Here is a 21,049-nt window from a genome sequence, read left to right on the forward strand (position 1 = left end):
GCGAAGCAAACCCTGTAACTAGCAAGGTAGCTGTGCTACAGCTATATTGAGCCGCCCTGTGCATTGAAAAGAGGAATAACAGGAGCAAGCAGGCATAGTATTATGTATGTAGTGTTATTACAAGTTGTCAGATATGTAACTTATGTTCGCACATCTATCCGCTTTGAAGTATAAACGGTAAAACAAGTTGTCGTGACCAGCAGTCATAGGAGCGTGTCAACATGAAAGTTAACACAGCTAACGAAAATAATACCTTCATCCCTCTGGAGAAGCTAACGGGTTAGCCATCCGCTACAACGTTAGCAACTGGGTGTCATAGCTTCGAAAGGCTTGGTACAGATCACCGATTAACGCTGCATGCTTCGCAAGTGCAAGTCAGCGTTGGATGTGCCACTAAAAACAAGATTTGTGTATTTTATAAAATGACAAATGGAATTAAAAGACAATGCAATTAACCTACAAATGGTGAGGTAGTCAAACGTCAAGCATACATGCTTGGTAGCCGAAAACCCGTTGTATTTGACGAAGGTAGGCTCGGTCCGGTGTCGAACGCTGTTGTTGTGACTAGGCCGACGACGTCCACATTTCCTGGCTAGTTGTGGTTTGGTTATCGACCTAAGCGGCCGAGAATACCATGACGAGCCACCTCAACATCTACGTTAGCCAACAACACCTTAGCTAACGTTAGCTGCAAGATTTGGCTAGATAGGTAGCTAACATTGGCTCAGTCCTGCAATTAATCCGAGACGAAGGAAACTCAAGAAAGCACCTGAGTCTTCTAAACATGGTGAGTACAATTTACCTCGTATGATATACTTAGTTACTTATTCTAACTCCTGCCTGATTTGCTATTACCTAACATAGTGTTTGATTCTAAAACTTAAACATGATAACAAATGGCTACGTAAATACTGTACTTAAATATTCTTAGGCATAGCTAATGTATTTGGTAATGTCCATGCCTTGAAGTCACCTAACGGTATGGGAGAGGCCAGGTATTTCACGGGATGTGACGGCTTGTTTGGCCATTTCACGGAACGAGACGCCCATTTTGCAAAACAGAATATTTGCTCGGGGTTGTGTTAAGATTCTGCAAGTCGTGGCTTATTTGAGGAATTCAGACCCGCCTGACACTAAGGTTGCTATTTAAAACCTTAATTCACTGTCTGTGGTTTTCTTCGGCCCAACTTCACCCCTGCCAAAGCGTGGTGCGACACATGATATAAGGGATTAATTTTACTCACAACTAGATTTGTATTGTGTGGAAAAGAAAGGACTGTATCGTCATGCAACTCTGTATGCTGAACCTTGAAAGCAAAGTCAGAATGTAATAGTGAAGTGTGAAGTTCGATAAATGCTCAGATATATCATATCGTTAAATTATTGAAGAAACACAGGACGATTTTGCCACGCTCCTGACACCACAGTGCTGCTCCTCAGGAGAGACGTCCAGTGTGGAAAACAAAGAGCATACATGTTCACGCTGGTGTGGATGTTTTGTTTTTTTCTGCTTTTTTTTCCTCAGTGAAACTAAATCATAGCATTTTTTAACTCTCAGGTGTGCATAAACTACTGGTTGTAAACTTTTAGGATATGTAAAATTGTTTGTGGCCCTATCATCAGTAGTGGTAATGAAGTGCAGGTATCAACCAAATAAATCTTTGTAGTTTAAGCCTGTTGAATTCCTAAGATTTGTGCACTATTGACATGACAATATGATAAATGCACATTATCAGTAACACATGTGCAGTGACTAACTCATACTACCCGTATATTTTGCATGGATATGTGACGAAAAGTGTCCGAGAGATCTGCCTGAGCCAAGTGAAACTTAAGCCTGTATGCATTCAAGTATGAAACATCTATGCTTATTTTGTTGGTTAATTAATGGTTATGAACTTGACATAATAAATGCTTACTACTATCTTTGTAAACAAGATTGCTGTTCACTAGACCAGATGTTTAGAAAAGGTGTTTTTGTGACTTTTTGCTTCATGACATACCCTCTACTTAATTGTTTCTGTCCAATGGACAGATGATAGTAAGGCTGACTTCTGCCATTGAGATTCTACACAATTATGACAAAAGAATAGACCTTCAGTGGTTTGGAATATGCTCATTCTTAAAGAGTATTTAAGTGCTTTTTGCTGTTACCTTTTATTATTCACTAGGCATCGGAGGAAGCAACACTGCGTGCACTGGAGAGCCTTATGACGGAGTTCTTTCACAATTGCACGACCAATGAGCGAAAGAGAGAAATAGGCAAGTCTGGTTTTGATTTTCCATTATGTGTTAGAAGGTATTTTCAGGACTGTATTCTTGCCATCTAGGCTTGTAATTAAAATAAAATAAATCTGAAATTATATAAAAGTTGTCTGTAGAACAAGGAGAAAGGAAAATACTACGATATGGCATTTATCTGATGACTTTTCCCCGAGGTCACTTCCGTATGTGACATTTAGTCAAGATTTGCAGTTATCTGTTATTCAAAGTGAAAATTGTTTCTTTCTGCAGCTTACGTTGTTATTTTTACAAGAAAATAATGTGCCTATGTCCATTATTCTTTGATTTATTTATTTTTTAGCAGTAAATGTTGTGCTCTACATGCCACTCTTTTCAAAGTTATTTTAACAGCTGGTGCATATCTGCCTTAACATGCCTGGACTGCTCAATAAAACATACTATATTGTGAATATAGTGTAGTTTTGTTTGGGTATTCTTTGCTTTCATATGCTGCTGTAACATCCTGCATGTAAGATGAATAATGTAAATATCTTAGCTTTTCTTATTTTGTCTTTGCTTCCTGTTAAAACTTTTTAGTTATATTTTAGTTGTGTCTTTATTCATTTCCTGGTTTGTAGTGCATAGCTTTCATCTTATCTACTTGTGAAGTACCACTTGATCTTATACCATTGTGAGAAATGATGGTTCTTCCTTTTTTCTGCAGAGGAGCTGCTGAACAACTTCGCTCAGCAGTCGGGAGCGTGGCGACTCTGCTTGTTCTTTCTCTCCAATACTCGGAATGAGTATGTAATGATGTACAGTCTCACAGTATTTGAAGTAAGTTATGTGTGTGGGAGAAACACTTTCTTAGATCTCAGTAGTACATATGGCCTTCTTTAGTCTTTGTGCATTGAAAATGGGCTCATACAAAAACGTTTTTACAGGTAATGTGAAATTATTTTGTCTTAGATTGTTTTCTTGTGCTTCTTTTTTATCTGTGGCATTACGTGGCTAACTGTATAATGTATTTTACAAGACATATAAGCCTGAGACTGCTTAATGGCACTATTTAATACTTTACATATATTCATATGCGTAAAGTTAGTTGTTTCATTCACTATTTAATATTTGTATTTTAAGGTGTGTAAAAAACAACTAGTTGTAGATATATAGATTAATAAAACGAAGTTTTTGCCAAATGTGCCATCATGGAAAGGAATTAGTCATTACGTACATTATGAACGATTTCATAATATATTGCTTCACAAATTGTTCTTCAGAGCCATTTTTCTTTTTTCAGAACTTGGTGAACAGGATGTGGATTGGTGTCGCTTCACAAGACAAGATGGAGATTCGCAGCTGTCTGCCGAAACTCCTACTTGCTCAGCACAAAGCAGTGCCATATTTCATCCGCAACAAACTCTGCAAAGTCATCGTGGACATCGGTCGCCAGGACTGGCCGATGTTCTACCATGATTTCTTTACAAACACCCTTCAGGTAGGTTCTGTTAATGTAGTTTCAGCATATGAATTTTGTTTTCCAAATAATTACATCACAAAATGTCAGAATCTTCCTTCACACCAAGGGACGGACCTAAGAATAAAATCACAGGTGGCTCAATGTGTTTAGTTTCTACATAGATTACAAATGACAGACATTTCAAAGAATTCTGTCATTTCATTCAGTACATAACTTGAGATTGCTGTGAGGGGTGGGAGTAGCTCAGTCCACAAGGATTTGACTTTGCCTTCTCCATTACTTGCATGTCTACAGGCCTTGTGTGTGTGTGAGAGAGAGAGATCCAGGCTGTATGTGTGCTAATATATCAGTGTAAAAATAATTTCACCATTGGGTGAAATTTAAGTCTTAAAATTAAATTAGTCTTCAAATTTTAGAGGAATTAAAATTTAAGTGTTCAGAACATTAACATTATTGCACAGTTGCATTCTGAGGGTGAATTTATGTCAATGGTAATATACATTATCTTTATTTTCAATTAAAGGGGCCTGAGTTGTAAACCAATACTTGGGCCTTTATTTGTAGATGCCCTGAAGGAAATGTAATCTTTTGGTGGATCTCTTGATGGAGTTCAGCATTCAGTTGTCTTTATATATATTATTAAGTGATTGTATATTGCTTTGTTGTGAACTGCAGTTGATCCAGTCCCCAGTTCTGGCCTCTCTGGGGTTGGTGATATTAAAAACCACGTCGGAGGAACTTGCTTGTCCTCGAGAAGACCTGAGTGTTGCCAGGAAAGATGAGCTTCGTAAGCTGTTGCTGGAGCAGGTCCCTACAGTTCTTGGACTTTTGACAGGTGAGAACTTTTAGCACGTTTGATAAATTAATCTAAGAGTCATTTTCATTTACTTCTTCATTTTTAGTCAAGTCCTTTTGGTTGTCATTTTACTTTTGGTATGTACACCTGAAAAAGTCGATTAGGTCCAGACCACTGTGGCTTCATGGTTTGCCTATCAGAGCAGAGGTTTTGATGGAAAGTCTTCAGCACATGATTGGTAATTTGGTAATTGTCTTGTTTTGTAGGTATCTTGGAGACTTACTGGGACAAGCACAGTGTCATCGCATCCACACCACCTCCGTCACCCACCTCAGGGGAAAGTGGTGAGTAACTTGTCCAGAAGTTACTTGAAACTGCATTGACCTAATGTGGTTATACTTTATAACAACTTTTCTTTTCAATCTCCCAGTGGAATTGCTGGGTAGTTTATTTCAGGGCAGCCAGTACTCAAAGCTGCTTTGTCAGCCCATGGCAACATTGGACAATGAAAGCCATCAACTCTGTTGTCTTGTGTTGGAATGTTTGGCACACCTGTTCAGTTGGATCCCCCTATCCACGAACATCACACCTGCCCTGCTCGCATCCATTTTCCATTTTGCACGTTTCGGCTGTGATCTTCGTACAAAGACCAAGACAGGATCTTTCATCTCGTCAAACTCTTCCTCTTCCAATGGGCAGACTAATGCTGGGACAATGCAACCAACAATGAATGGAGGAGGAAGAAACCTTCAGCAGAGTGAGGGCGGCAAAGTGGATCGTGCCCGTCTTGGAGTTCTCGCCATGACATGTGTCAACGAGCTTGTGTCAAAGAACTGTGTGCCAATGGATTTCGAGGAATACCTCATACGTATGTTTCAGCAGACCTTCTTCCTCCTGCAGAGGCTGACAAGAGAGAATAATGCTCATGTTGTCAAGAGTCGTCTACAGGAACTTGATGAGAGGTATGGCCTCAGTCCATGGAATGTGTTCTAGCATGTGGTCTGCTAGCATGTAGTTTTGTGACGTTCCAATCTTGTTTACAGTCCGAGGTTGCCCTGTGGTACTTCTTGTAGTCCAGTTTTCTTAATAGTATGATAAAACTGGCTTTGTTTTCATCATTGCTGCCCTCCATATTGGGTCTGTACAGCAGTGCTTCTCAGCTTTGTTACCTTATTCTGCACATTATTTCTTGTCACTCTTGGAAAAAACCACTCTATGACAACTGACAGTGAAACTTGGATTTATTTTGGCCCATTTTTCATCTGATTAGATCAGAATGCTCTGACTGTGTGATTTCTGCTCATTATCAGCCAATGTTCATTTTAAAAGGCTTCAGATCTGGTCTCCATGATTATCAATCAGAATAGCATGCAAAACTATTTTGAAATTACCGTAGCACATACAGAATTTTTTTGTTATGTAGTATGTGATCTGTATTGTATGTGGATAACATTTTGTTTAAAGGTTTGTAGAATGTACGGTTATATTGAACTATTTCACTCATTTCTTAGCATTTGTTGTCTTGCAATTTGTGCCAACTTGAGAGCTGCATTACTATTGTTTGTTCAGCCTGGGTAATTTAACATCCTTTGAAAATGTGGATACGCAGCCTCAGTAGAAGGAAGGGTGTTATCGTCCAGCATACCAGATATGAAATTACTGTTAGATTCATTTATTTGTTTTTTGACATTCATCTTTTAAACTTTTTCTTTTTTCATCATCTAGTTACTTGGAAAAGTTCACAGATTTTCTGCGTCTGTTCGTTAGTGTTCATTTGAGACGGATTGAGTCCAGTCCTCAATTTCCAATTGTGGAGTTTCTTGCTCTGCTTTTCAAGTACACCTTTAACCAGGTAATGATCATCATGATCATTTGTCTTTTATTTGCTTTATAAATTCATCAAAGTTTGTCAGTGTCCACAGATTTCCTGCAGTCATAAAAGTTTGTAAGACTCACTTTTCTCTTTTCTGCATTTTCAGCCTACTCATGAAGGCTACTTTGCCTGTTTGGAAATATGGAGCGTATTTTTGGATTTCTTAACAACCAAAATAAAAAGCAGACTTGCTGATAGAGAAAGTGTTCTAAATAGGTGAGTCAGTAAACCTAGTTGTCCCTTATATATTCAGAAAAATCAAAATTTTATGAAAAATTACATTAACAAGAAACTTGAATTTAAACTATATCCAGTCAAGCTTCTAAAATCCCTGATGACCAGTTCATTTGTTGTTGCTTTTGTTTAAAATGCAACGTACCTATATGTTCTTGAATGGTTGTACAGGTACAAAGATGCCTTAGTTCTTCTTTTAAGGGAAGTTCTGAATCGCATACAGTTTCGATATAATCAGGCCCAGTTGGAGGAGCTGGATGATGAGACTCTGGATGATGACGTAAGAGCAGTTTTTACAGCTTTGAGCCACAAGAAATCTATGATTAAAGTTTTTTAACCATCAGCTAATTGTATTTTTGAAGACATACAAACATAATACATGCGTGTATATTTCAAATTTCTCATGTGTTGGCTGCAGCAACAGACTGAGTGGCAAAGGTACCTGCGTCAGAGTCTAGAGGTGGTTGCCAAGGTGATGGAGCTGCTCCCATCCCATGCATTCTCTGCTCTGGTAAGAGACTTATTTGTCACGGTGACGTTGTGTAAGGTAATGAGGTACAGTACCTTGAGACACAAGCAACTTAACGCACAAATGTTTAAGATACAAGCCATCGTTCCGTCCATATTTTTGTTTGAGATACTGACAGAAATCCGAGTTTCAAGGTGACTTTGAGTTTCTTTTCATACTTTATCATTGTTTACATAACGGGTGTATAATAATTATGCACAGGAAGAGTATGCATGGATATTGATAAAAAAAATTTGTAATGTAGAGGGGTTTGGGACTTTTTTAACAAGTCTGGAACAGCTTAAAATTATTTGTTATTTTAAATGGGGAAAGCTTGTTTGAGATATGAGCAGATTGACTTACGAGCTCAGTCTTGGAACAAATTAAACTAATACTACTCTAACTTAAAGTGGAATTCATAAGGGCAGCTTATGCATTTTAGCTACAGTAGTAGACTTTCTTCAAAACTTGACATGAAACATATTTGCTAGCTATAGGAAGTGTCCTTTCAAAGGGAAAAACAACTGGGTTATTTCATAAGAATCTGAAATGTTAGCACATTCTTTACTGTTTATTTTTGCTAAGTGTCTACAATATGTCTACAATAGAGCAAGAATTGTGAGAGGAGCTGAACTTTTCAGAAAAAAGTTCTGCTCTTCCATGTCAATATTTTACTTGGTTTGAAAATATTATATATTACTATAGTATTACTATGTTATAAATATTCTTTTGCTGTTTTATGTGTCAGTATATTAACTAGATAGAGACTCAAAGCTTATCCAGAAGTTGAACTCTCGGTGTTTAGAGAAGTTTGTGTACATGCTCTATCTATGTACATGTATTCAGTCAGTGATACAAGCCGCCTCCTCTAAAGTTCCCTTTTTCTCTGAAGTTTCCAGTCCTCCAAGAAAATTTGGATGTGTACATGGGCTTACAGCAGTTCATTGTCACTACTGGCACAAGTAAGTAGTCCTCCTTTTAATTTCTCTTTTCTCTTTTGTATTCCATTACCATAACATCAGGTTATACTAATACACTACAGATAAAATGTACATATTGTGATGTTATTTCAGGTCGGAGGCTAAACATATCTGCAGAGAATGATTGCCGTCGACTTCACTGTTCTCTCAGGGATCTCAGCTCCCTTCTTCAAGCTGTTGGGCGCTTAGCTGAGCATTTCATCGGTGAAATCTTTGCTGCACGTTTCACTGATGCTCTGGCAGTGGTGGAAAGGTTGTTGCTCTTATATTTCATCTTAACATTGTTGTTTTTTGAGCTTACATTAGTAGGCTTTACTGTTTCCCCAAACACTGACATCAACTGTGGCAAGGACAGGGGATAGGCTATGATCTATTGAAAATGTTTGAAAGAATTCATTAATCTTAATTCCCCAATAAATTCAGTGATTACCCAAAAAATACATACATTTTCCATTGCTTTTTTCATCACTTTTTCAAGGTTGGTGAAAGTGAATTGCTACAGCTCTCAGACCAGTCTTTTTGACCTGGAGACCGCTGTGCCTTCTGTACTCGAACCAGACCTCACTGACGTGTGAGTATCACATAATTCAAAAGACAATCAACCCAAACAACAACTAATCTACTGGAATAGTTAATTTGTTGCTGTTTTACATTTATTTCTGTGCCTAATATATAATTCAGGTCACTTTTGAAATATCTAAATGTCATGTCTCAGTATATTAAGAAATTCATGAAACATACAGTTAATGCTACCATAAATATGGCATGTGGCAGGAAGCAGTGTGGATGCAAACTGAGTTGAAATGTAGAAACAAAGAAGTGTGTTTTATTCATTGTAATTCTGTGTGTGGGTGTCTTGTTGTGTTTGTTCCAGACATGCACAGGCCCTTGCTGCTTTACAAGCCTACTGTCATTGGCTTGCACAGTTCTGCAGTGAGCTCCACAATCAAAACCAGAGCCAGTTCATCAACCTCATCACATCTGCAATAGATGCCAGTAGTCCACTCATTACAGCAAAGGTAGCTTTGATTTTTTTATGAATGAACATGGAAATGTATTTGATGTATTATCAAATACCTTGTATTTTAAAAATGTTTACGTATGATTTCTGTTTAATCTCGTTTGGATTATTAAAAGAATAAAATTGATAGTTGGTCACAGAGGAGTGCAGGTCAGAGATTCTAATTTTACTCAAAGCTTTTTCAACCTAAAGAGACTGAAATTCTGGAATTCTTTCTTGTCACTTAGAAAAAACTGACAGATGATGCAACTTTTGTTGCAGAGAACAGCAGAGTGACTGAGGGGAACAGTTAACAGTAAAACTTTTTTTAATTCTACATTCATGGAAACACTATTCTCTGGTGTTGGATATGTTCACCAGCTTTTTAGATTTTCTCACATCCAAAAAGCATTTATGCAATAGCAATAGAAAAAGACCATCTGAGGGTAAAAACAGTTACATGGAAATAGTGACTAGGTGTTGACAAACAAGAAAAGAAATCTCTTCTTGTTCCGTAACATCCAACTTTTAGTGCAGAAACAGGAGACATTTTGTCAGGTGAGACATTGTGGGAAGAAATTGTTAACTGGTGGTCAGATGAAAACTTCCATTTATTATTTATCTTAAGGTACCAGAGAAGTTGCTGCTCTCAGCGTGTCACCTGATGGTTTCCATCACCTCTACAGTGCGGCCTGTGTTTTTGGTTACATTACCAGCTGTTCAGAGTGTCTTCAACCTCATTACTACAGAAAGCGAGACACGCAGACTTCCTCAAGAGGTAAAAGTTTGTTTGTTTTGCATTACATTATGATTCAAGTATTTATTGCAAAATAGAAGTAGCAAAGCAGATGCACCTTCACAGGGCTAATCTTTTAACTCACGAGATCAATGTTACACCGGCTCATCCATTCAAAGTATGTGGAATTTAAAAACATGTTTCAGATTTATGAAAATGTCCCCATGCTTGACATAAATTCTGTTTATATTTGCGGACATGTGCTCTCCCACAGGCTCACATGTTGGTGTGTAGAGCTTTGTCCAACATGCTGATTCTCCCATGGCCAAGTTTGCCAGAGAATGAACAGCAGTGGCAAACACGCTCCAGCAACCACGCCAGCCTGCTGGCAGCACTCACTCGAGAATATCGCATTTTAAGAGGGACAGTGACCATTCCTCAAGGGCAGCCTGATCTGAATAACAGTCAGTATTTATTTCTTTCATCTGTTATATTTATCACATATGACCCTCGGTTCAACCTTCGGCCTGTACTAAATGTATCACCTCTTTTCTGCTTTAGTGAAAATAGTGATTCAGCAGACCCTGCCTGTGCTCAGAGACATCGTGGACAGCGTATCTGGGGAATCCACCAAATCACGTCAGATCTGTTACCAGAGCCTTCAGGACTCCGTCCAAGTTACCCTCAGCCTTTTCCCAGTATTTATTCAGCAGCCAGGTTAGTCCATCTCATCTTTAGTTCATTTATCCATCTAAAGCCTGTCACAGTTCTTCACCATGTATAGACCCTTCTAGTGCAACGTCAGATTTTTCAACAGCGCCAATCTGGTTCAACAAATCCTGTGACTCCAGTCAGGGATCGTGAATTTTATTTATTTACAACTGTGTCTATTGGACATGTTTGTTAACCACTTCTGGGTACGTTTTCTTAAAAAATGGGTGTTTAAACAATTCATAGTCAACTTCATTGTCAAATGTACCATATAAGCACGACATACAGCACAGATGAAATTACAGTCCTCAGACCCACAGGCAGTAAAAAAAACACAAAAGAACCGCTCTTGATTGAATTGTTCCTACTTAATTTATTAAGAGATACATTTTTTAGCTAGTGGTACCCTGCTTCCTCAATACTTGCCTGTCTTGCAAAAATGCTGTTTCATGTATAACACTAAACAGAGTTCAAACCTCCTCCTACGCAGCTCAGGTTACTCATTGTGTCATTATACCAAAGAAAAAAGTGACAGTACCACGGTAGTTTTACCCTCACAACATGACTCTTTGAAGCTGAAAAACTTCCCCTTAAATTCTGAATCACTTTTGTATCATTTTTCAAGATAAACAATATTTTACTAGTGGTTTTGTTATTCAGGATCTCGTCTGTGACAAAAATGTGGTTTTAGTTTGTGCAATAATTGATCTCACAGTTACACACTCTCCGTGTACCGTTCTAATTAAAACATCACTAGATCCAGAATATTACTTGGACATTACTATCCTCTGTTTGCACAGAAATAACTGTGGTAATTGTAGTCTGTAATAATGAATTCAAATAGTTTTAAAATCAAAACAAAATTCTGTCTGACTACTGGACTTAATTACTTTTCTCCTGCCATCCCCAGATGTGACAGATGAGATGTTGGCCTTCTTCTTGACGCTGTTTCAGGCGTTACGTGTCCAGATGGGAGTTACCTTCACTGGACAGATCATTCACACTTTCCTCAGCATGTTCACCAGGTTAAGAGTCATTTACATTTCCAAAACTCTAATAATTAAGTATTTCTTTGCAACTTTCATCAGATTTTATTAATTGTAGTATTACAAACCAACTTGTTAAGAAGTTCAAAGGTTTAATTGTATTGGCTACACATTGGAAATGTTGGTATCACAATTACCATACTAATGTGAAGTCTCTTGTGTACTCGTCAGGGAACAACTGGCAGCCAGTATTTTACAAGAGGGCAGTTCGGGGTGTAGAGTGGTGCAGAAATTCCTGAAAATCCTCCAGGTGGTGGTGCAAGAGCCTGGCCAAGCTTTCAAGCCCTTCCTGCCCAGCATCCTCTCTCTGTGCATGGAGCAGGTTTATCCGGTTGTGGCAGAGGTCAGTTGGGTCTCACGTAGCTTGAGTTAAAATTCTAGCTGGGATCTGATTTTGATTTAAAAAATACCTGTCTTAACCTAGAATTACCCTGCTGTGTTAGTGGAAATAAAAAATTCACCTAGATTTAAAAATGATGGGGATAGATACATGTAGATATGCACTTATTTATGAATGAATGAATGTATGATGACATAATCAATTTAGCAGTTCACTAATTCTTGGCCATTTCTGAGTGTTTCCTGGGTGACTGATACTCAATGAGTCTCTTGTCTTTGACAGCGGTCTTCTCCAGACATAAAAGCAGAGATGTTTGAGTTGTTATACCAAATACTGCACCAAAATTGGAGGTACTTCTTTAAAACTTCAGTCTTAACCAGTGTCCAAAAAGGAGCTGCTGAAGATACCATGGAAAACGAAGCTCAGTTCACTGCTGCTATGCAGGTGTGTGTGTGTGTGTGTGTGTGTGTGTGTGTGTGTGTGTGTGTGTGTGTGTGTGTGTGTGTGTGTGTGTGTGTGTGTGTGTGTGTGTGTGTGTGTGTGTGTGTGTGTGTGTGTGTGTGTGTGTGTGTGTGTGTGTGTGTGTGTGTGTGTGTGTGTGTGTGTGTGTGTGTTGCTAAAGTAGTATTTGAATAGACATATATTCATTATTTTAACAGTCACGAATTATTTTCCTGACTTGAGCTGACGTGTTTCTTCCAGGCTTTTGGTCAGTCTTTCCTGCAGCCTGATATTCACATCTTCAAGCAGAATCTTTCCTATTTGGAGTTACTCAACAGCAAGCACAAGTTGTATCACAGAGTGAGTAGAACTTATGTTTGTTTGCTTTTTTGAGGTGCTGATAGTCATGGAGTTGTCAGCTCCTATTCAGGTTTCCAATTTCATCCATTCTCCTTCACCAAATTTTATTAACCCACAACAAAGGCAATAATCCTGCCTGTAATAGAAGCAACAGCAAATGAGTGTAGTCCATCTGTCTGTATAGAACAGAACTAAATATTTTCAAAATATATTTGATTGGAGGAGTCACTTGTCATTAAGTGTGCAAGCATGATGACTGAGAGTTACAGAGGTCATCATGGTCACAGTCATCATGTTGTTTTTTTATTTGTACAGAAGCTTTTCCGGACCTCGATGCTCTTCCACTTCATCAACGTGCTGCTGCAAGTCCTTCTCCACAAAAGTCACGACCTTCTTCAGGAGGAAATCACTGTCGCTATTTACAACATGGCCTCTGTTGACTTCGATGCTTTTTACTCTGCCTTCATGCCAGAGTTTCTCACTGGCTGCCAGGGTGTCGACAGAAGCCAACAAGCTGTTCTGGCACGCAACTTCAAAATTGAACGAGTAAGAAACAGAATGCTCCTCTGAGAATTTTACACAATTACACTTTTACAGTTAATTTATTTATTTACCTGTAGGTTCATTGTGTTCCTAATAGCAGCACTGAGCTGAGCTGTTTATTTGCAAGTTTATTGTGATTTCTTCTAAATATGGGAAATGAAGCATCATTCAACAATCAGGTTATGGAAACTGAGGATTAAAACAGATTATGAAAGTTAATAGTATAGTCGCATTTGAAAGAAAGTACTGTAGCTCAAAATGACAAAGTGCACTCAGACTATTGCCAACATGCTTGCATGTAGAAAGCAGTTATGAGCAGTATAAGTATAATTAAACAACATTTTATACTATTTTTGCTATTTGCATGGGTATAACATGAGAAAATAATGCGTTCATAGTATCTGTTTAATTGTGGGAAAGGTGGGCAGCACGGTGGCGCAGTGGGTAGCTCTGTCGCTACACAGCAAGGCGGTTGCGGGTTTGCGTCCTGCTCTGTGCGGACTTTGCATGTTCTCTTCGTGTCTGCGTGGGTTCTCTCCGGGTTCTCATGCTTTCTGCCACCTCCAAAACCATGCATTTCAGGGTGATTGGCCGGTCCCAAATTGCCTGTAGCGTGTGAGTGTGGGTATGCGTGTTTGTTTGTCTCTGTGTGGCTCTGCGGTGCACTGGCATCATGCTCAGAATTTCCCCTGCCTCACGCCTCATGCCAGCTGGGATATGCTCCAGCTCCCCACGACCCGCCTCAGCAGAACAAGCAATTAGAAAATGGATTACAACCAAGGCAGTCACAGACTGCAACATCCCACGACACCCCTGAATTCAAAATTTTACCCTGATCTGCTTGCATAGGTCAAAGATCAAAGCTAGTGCTCTGATCTATGGCCTTACTTCTCCCTCGTCTTTCTATCTTATCTGGTTCCTGAGTGTACAAAAGTTGAAATTTGACCTTGACCTAGTTTTTCAAGGTCATCATTGCATTTTCATCGCCTTTGCCGCCCAAGTAATGTGTTTTTTGTTTCATCTTTCGATCTGCAACGGTTGCGAAGACATTTGGTGGACTAACTAACAGACGTATGAACACACGAACAATTACAATACGACACCTCTTTGAAGCAGGATGGAATGAATGAATGTGGGAAAGGTACTGGGCAGTCGGCCCTTTTGACGTGTATTAATACAGCATATGACCATCTTAACTGAAGGGATGTGAGACAGTGATGCAAGAAGGCTAACTAGTTCATATCCAGGCAGAGCTGGAGAGGTTAATAAGGAAGTAATGTGAATATATTCTAAAGGAATTATTTAGTGTTTTATGAAATGCTTTAGTATCATCTGTACCAAGGGTATATTTATTATTTTTTCATTTTGTTATTGTTTTGTTTCTCCAAAGTTAACATGCTCAACTTCTGCGTTCTTTCTCAAGGACTTGCCTTCATTCACTCAGAGTGTGCAGCGGCTGGTGAACGACCTGCGTTACTACAGACTGTGTAATAGTAGCCTTCCCACAGGCACCATCAAGCTATAGCACTGTGATGGCTTCAACCACTCCTCACTTCAACCCATGATCAAGGACTGCCTGTGCTGAACACTTTGCCCAACACTCCTCCAATTCAGTTATGTTTTTCCTATTGAAAGAAATAGGATGGAACACATTTGGTTGAGTAATAGGTGATGCTGCTGCTGATTTTTCTCTTTGATTTCTACTGTAGAAGGTTGGCGCTTAAATTTTATTTTTTAAAGAGCAGTGCCCTCCTTATGTTTTGCCAATAATAATTTGGCAAGAAATGTAACTCTGGTCTGCAGTAGGCTCTTGCCCAGACCTGGAGCAGTCTGAGCCAGGCCTTCTTTCCCATGCCACCGCACCACAGCCGGGCTGGGTCTGAGCACTTTCAACTCATTTTGAGTTTTTAAAATGTCTGCTTTTATTCATTTTGCCTTCATTTTTTTTCATCTCCAAAGGAGACAGACTTTCAACTTAAGTTCTTTCATATCATTCCATTCTGAAACGGAGAAACCTGCTTGATTAATAAAGTGCTTTTTTAGTAAAACTCAGGGTTTTCTTATTACTTATTAAATTGATTTGCTATTATACTGTTACAGATTTGTTCAAATAATAGTATTGAGTTTGATGCAGAAGTTCAACACCCATCTGTTTACCGTACTCTTACTTTACACTTGTTGCATGATTTTAAAAAGAAGCGCGAAATCCCACAACTGCTGAAATATTTTTCCGTTATTTAAATCAAATAATCAAATAGCTTCCCTGAGTTCTGACAGCTAAGCAGATGAGGTGAAACAGTTGAACTTCTGCAAGCCTTTTGACAAACATGAAGACTTTAATGAGTGAAATTGAGCAAATCACGTGTGGCAGATTTGCTTCAACATAACTGCAGAACATTGGAAAAAAATAATAAACCACAGAAACTTGCAGCATGCTTTCTCCTGTTTAAACATGCTGGGACAGTCGCAGCTGTAATTTGGGTATAAAATACTTTAGTCTGTCCAGGAATTCACTGAACTGAACATTTCCAAAGCGTAAACCTGAAAGTGGCTGATGCATTAATACCGTATATTAACCTTTATTATGTACAGCTCTGTGATTTCAGGATATTAGACTGCTCTAGACAGGAGTTTGATTCCACTCAATACAACAGAAAAAGGTGACCAGAATTGTCTGATATAATTACAGTACTGAACACTCCAAATTGATTGAAACTGTTTTGATGCTCAATTAATGGTGTCTAGCATATGGATGTAGCACATCCTCCCATCTGTTGCTGATTTGACAAACAGGCATTAAATTGGTCGATTTATTTATTTTTAAAAAGTTTCGTAGAATTCCTAGAAAACACCGTTGTGGCGCTAGTGGTTTAAAATATCTGAGTACCAATATTAAGTAGGGAAACGTAAGTATTAGTTTGACCCAAAAAATTAATTAATCCTAAAAAAATATTGGGGAATTGAAAGTATATAAATTTAATTATTTCCGAGTCATGGAGTATTCGTGGCTTTTCGTCTGGCGACAGTAGAGTTAATGTTGGAGCGACCACAGGCGGGGATCACTCGTGAGTTTTGATTGAGAGGACTCGGCTCCTCTCCCCAGAGGCTGACTGGACGCGCGTTAAACACGGTCATGTTGCAGCGGTGCGTTCTTCAGAGGATCCTCCATCGGTTCCATTCAGGGGGACCAGAACCCCCCAGGAGCCTGCTGTATGGGCGTCCGGCCGCCCTGCTGTGCGGACACCGTGCCGCGTCGCCCAGGCGCTCATCAAGTAAGAGACTGGATTTCACCCGACCTCTTGGTTCGGATTTTGTTCATGCAGAATGACTTTCTCTTTGTAAAGAAGTTGCGGTGTGGAGTAAACCGACCAATAATACAGGATGTGATGTTGAAGTTGGAAAATGTTTATTGTCAGGGATGTTTTGAATATCAGATGACGTAAATATCTATTTCAATCACTGACAGACATTAATGACACCAGTAGAGACCTAATCCGAGCTGGTCCACATTTACTGGACCATCTGTGGAAACGTGTTTGCTAACATTTACGGGGTGATGAACTTGAACTAGGTTAGTGTACAGAACGCAGTTCTGATGATCGTGATGGCAGCTAAAACGTTGACCCCTGCTGTGTGCGTCTGGTCGGGTCAAGAGCCGCTGACGCGTCTTTGGGCTCTACCGGTAAGTTCTGAGGCTGCAGATAGCTGATTGGTTGTCGTACAGGTCACGTGTATACCTAATTGATTGCGTACGCTGATTCATTAGCTCCTGTGGAGCTGTGGTGTGGCAGCGCCCGCGCCTGTGTAGTGGCTGTATGCTTCCGCGGATGTTTGACTTTTAAATGACTTTATTTGTAAAACAGGAAAGGAAATGCACACAAATCATCAATAGAAGTTAATGAAAACTTCATAATGATTAAAAAATAAGTATGGAATGATGTGATAATTATCTGAATTGATCTCGAGAATCGTACCTAAAGTTCCAGTTGATATTGTTTGTTTCCCTACCTACCTACTACCTACATACTATATTTTATATTTCTTTAACTACCTTTTTTTTTCTATGGCAGTAGCTCTGTCCACTTGGGCAGGAGACCGGAGGGTTGCTGGTTCTAGGCCCATGTGGACCAAAGAGTTTGGAGTGTGAACTGGCAGTGGAGAGGTGCCAGTTCACCTCCTGAGCACTAATGAAGTGCCCTTGAGCAAGGCACCGTCCCCTTTACAAGTTAGTCATTGGGGCTCACCACAAAGAAACTACTCGCCACTCTACCTCCCGTAATGTTCCTGCTTACAGGCCTGGTGTGTGTGTGTGTGTGTGTGTGTGTGTGTGTGTGTGTGTGTGTGTGTGTGTGTGTGTGTGTGTGTGTGTGTGTGTGTGTGTGTGTGTGTGTGTATGCATCATAGGCCATGTATGCATGCGATCAACAATAATTAACTAGAGTGGACAAATATTTTCCCCAACAGGGGATTAATAAAGTTGATTTCTTGTTTTCATTCTGCTTAGGTAGGTGTAAGTAGGTAGGTGTAGGAAGGTAGGTAGATAGGGATAGGTTGTTAGGTTTAGGTAGGTGAGTGGATAGCAGGTCATCATGAAAGAAAAAAATGGAAAGTCGAATAAATAAGTTCAATGCTAATATTTATCCAGCGATGTGTATTATAAACGTATTTTCAGTTTAACGTCACCAATTTTAGCTTATTTTTACTCAAAATAGCTGAATTTTCACATTTACCGCTGCAATACAGAGCAGAGACCTGCGGTGAGGCCCCAGCCAGCCGAGCCTCACCATGGATTGATCAATAGCTCAGATAGCTGTGCTGGTATGCTATTCAGCGAGAGCGTAATGCTATCTCTCTATATGTCGCTATTAAAATGTTCAAACACGTTTGCTTTAGCTAATGTATATAATGTACAGTTTTTTTGTGTCAATAGCTGCATGGATGTAACGTCTTTCTTGAGTTGAGCGGTCCTGAAACCGCTGTGAAAAGACACTAGGCGAGGCACAAAAATACCTGGCCTCATCGATAGGGGGCTCTGGTGATCCCAGGGATTCGTCCTGGGACTCCTCAGCCGAGGAATAAGTGAATGCAGGCTACGATCTACATTAAGTCAAGTGCAGCATTTTTTTTCGCTCGCCTATTCAAATGGAGGATTAAATATTACAAACTGAAGGAAGATACGGGCAATTTCTACAAATAAGTTATTGATGCGTTTGTTCAGATGGAGCGGCGCATGGACTTCATTTACAAGTAAACCTGACATATTAATAGGTAGTTAACAACATTACGTTTTTTTTAAATCAAATATGCTTATTTGTGTGTTACAGTTTGTATGTGTAAATAATTCTGCAATGAGACTTTAACATAACCTACTCACTGTTGCTAATTAAATGGTGAATAATCTACACTGTAGGTTCATATATTTGTAAATCTGATCACGTGATCATGATGACGTCAGTGCCTCACCAGCCATGATCCTCACCGCACGTCACTGGTGGATAGGTATAAGTAGGTGGGTAGGTGGGTATAGGAAGGTACTAGCCATGTCTGGGTATGTCATTCTGGTTTGTGTGTCTCAGCAGGTCTTCCACATGTAAACGAACAGACTCTCATAGTGGTAAAGCCTGACGGAGTTCAGCGGCGTCTTGTTGGACAGATCATTCAGCGGTTTGAGCAGCGGGGCTTCAAGCTGGTTGGCCTGAAAATGCTGCGGGTGTGGAATTTAGAAATGAATGACACATTTGTGCGTAGGCTTTTTGATTGATTTATCACCATAGTTGTCTTTCTTGTGAAGGTGTCTGAGGATCTCCTCTCTCAGCACTACTGTCAACTGACATCTAAGCCCTTCTACCCCAGTCTGCTGTATTACATGACGTCTGCCCCTGTTGTTGTCATGGTGAGGACTACTCTTTCTTCCTCCTTGGGAAACACTCGATTATTTCTCGTCTTTTAACGATAGCCACCTTTACACTAGGTTAACAGGCAAGAAATAAGAATCTGTATCTAGAACTCAGGGTTTCCAGTGTTAACCCATTACAAATCCTGAATATATTCTGTGTATGTATGTGCTGTGTTTATGTAGGTGTGGGAGGGACACAAAGTGATCCAGACATCTCGTACAATGGTAGGACACACTAACCCAGCTGAAGCTCAAGCAGGAACAGTCAGAGGAGACTTCAGCATGCATGTCAGCAGGTAATGTGATGCACTTTGATGTCTGCATGTGTAGAGTAAATTTAAGATTCAACCATAACCTCACAAGATTGCCATTTTTTCAGTTGTTTCATCTTGTAATGTCATTATATACAATTTTATTCATTTTTCTTTGAATAAAAAAAATAAAATAATAATATCTGTTCATCATTTATAGGAATGTGGTTCATGCCAGTGATTCGCTGGAGGGGGCACAAAGGGAGATCCAGCTGTGGTTTCAGGGAAATGAGCTCCTGAACTGGGACTGCTGGGATCAGACCATCACCTGTGAGGAGTGAGGGTGTCCCACGTCCAGTGAAGTGAGGATCAATGGCACGATACTCTTCTGCTCTTGTGACGGTGTCACCCCAGTGATTAAAAGCAATACTCGGTGCTCTTACCAAATAATTTACCTCAGTAAGTGCATTAAAATTACAGAAATGTTTTAATTTAAACAAAAAAATGTGAATTTTTTGTTTTCTAAGCTGCATTAGCAGCTACTTACATATAAATTGATCACTGTTACAGTGGCCATCGAAGAGGTTTGCTTTTTGTCTCAGACAGATGCGTTTAGTGATTACTTGCCTTTCTAATCCTAGGGATGATTATATAAAGTGTATCTATGTGTGGATGGGTTAATTAAAAATGGACATAAGAAAGATGCAGAAATTGATAATAGCTCAGTGTATGTTTTATATTGTGACTCAAAGCAGGGGTGACATCAGGATGTTTTTTTTGTAAATCATGTTGATGTCTGTGGTTAATTAATCCAATTTAATGTCCGTAAATATTTTATATGTTCGGGTTTTTTTCCGAAAAGAATCATAGCACAGTATACAGTAATCTCTGAAACCTGCTCTAAATAGTTCAACAGCCATGAAATGTTATTGTAGCTGATGTTCCGTCACAATGAAATGTATATCTCAATCATTTAAAGTGAAAGTAAGAGTTAGTTTGATTTTAAAAGACTTCAGTGCCTTAAAAAATATTTGATTTGACTAAAAATATTTACATTACAGAGGTATAAAAAAAATATTTTTTTGGCAACTTGTTTTGCTGTTTATGAGCAGTCTTGGAGTTTTGTGGGTTTTTCATGTGATAATTTACTTGAAACATATTCTCAAAAGCTGCATCTAATTATCATTCTAATACTGAGTTCATCTGTTGATGAAAATTGTCGAAGAATTCTCTCATTTATTTAAAAATGCTGAGAGGCAGGTGTTTTCAAAACGAAGATGAACAGCACTGGCAAGTAATAACTTTTTTCAGGAGGACCCTGACTTGTGAATATGTTTTATCAAAACCAAAATCTCTTTTTGCACAAGAACAGCAAACCTGTGGTGAATATTATCTGTATAATATACTGTATAATTTACTGATGCTGTCATTGCACAAATATTGAAGTATCATGTTGTGCTGCAAAGCTATATGTAATAATGATTTATGTCCACCTGCTGCTGTTTAATTTTTGAATGACTTTTTATCTATGTTGAAATCTTCAATTAACTGTGTGTTTTAAATTATAACAGATAAAAGGAGTAGAGTCTTTTACTAAATCATGAATTACATTTTCTTATTCTCTGCAAGAT

The 21,049-nt window shown here is 39.0% G+C and overlaps 2 protein-coding genes across 3 annotated transcripts; both read left to right on the forward strand.

Moving 5' to 3' along the window:
• Positions 1-12: 12 nt before the first annotated feature.
• xpo6 (exportin 6) lies at positions 13-15,326 on the forward strand. Its single transcript, XM_068337464.1, has 24 exons — positions 13-787; positions 2,172-2,262; positions 2,948-3,060; positions 3,524-3,721; positions 4,379-4,538; positions 4,766-4,843; positions 4,930-5,461; positions 6,225-6,351; positions 6,479-6,588; positions 6,778-6,886; positions 7,025-7,117; positions 8,007-8,076; positions 8,188-8,347; positions 8,573-8,665; positions 8,969-9,113; positions 9,723-9,872; positions 10,105-10,294; positions 10,392-10,547; positions 11,452-11,566; positions 11,759-11,930; positions 12,210-12,371; positions 12,630-12,728; positions 13,044-13,274; positions 14,695-15,326. Exons 1-24 carry the CDS (start codon positions 785-787, stop codon positions 14,794-14,796), a joined length of 3,459 nt encoding a protein of 1,152 aa, XP_068193565.1. The 5' UTR covers positions 13-784; the 3' UTR covers positions 14,797-15,326.
• An 811-nt stretch (positions 15,327-16,137) lies between these two features.
• Positions 16,138-20,983, forward strand: nme4 (NME/NM23 nucleoside diphosphate kinase 4). Of its 2 annotated transcripts, none has more exons than XM_068337652.1 (5): positions 16,138-16,543; positions 18,848-18,981; positions 19,063-19,164; positions 19,351-19,463; positions 19,639-20,983. In XM_068337652.1, the coding sequence occupies exons 1-5, from the start codon at positions 16,405-16,407 to the stop codon at positions 19,757-19,759; spliced, it is 609 nt and encodes a 202-aa protein (XP_068193753.1). In that variant the 5' UTR covers positions 16,138-16,404; the 3' UTR covers positions 19,760-20,983. The 2 variants fall into 2 exon arrangements, with proteins under 2 accessions (XP_068193753.1, XP_068193754.1); XM_068337653.1 differs by having other exon boundaries at positions 16,139-16,543; positions 18,851-18,981.
• The last annotated feature ends 66 nt before the right edge of the window (positions 20,984-21,049 follow it).

Source organism: Antennarius striatus, chromosome 16, assembly GCF_040054535.1.
Source record: "Antennarius striatus isolate MH-2024 chromosome 16, ASM4005453v1, whole genome shotgun sequence".
Taxonomy (NCBI): Eukaryota; Metazoa; Chordata; class Actinopteri; order Lophiiformes; family Antennariidae; genus Antennarius; species Antennarius striatus.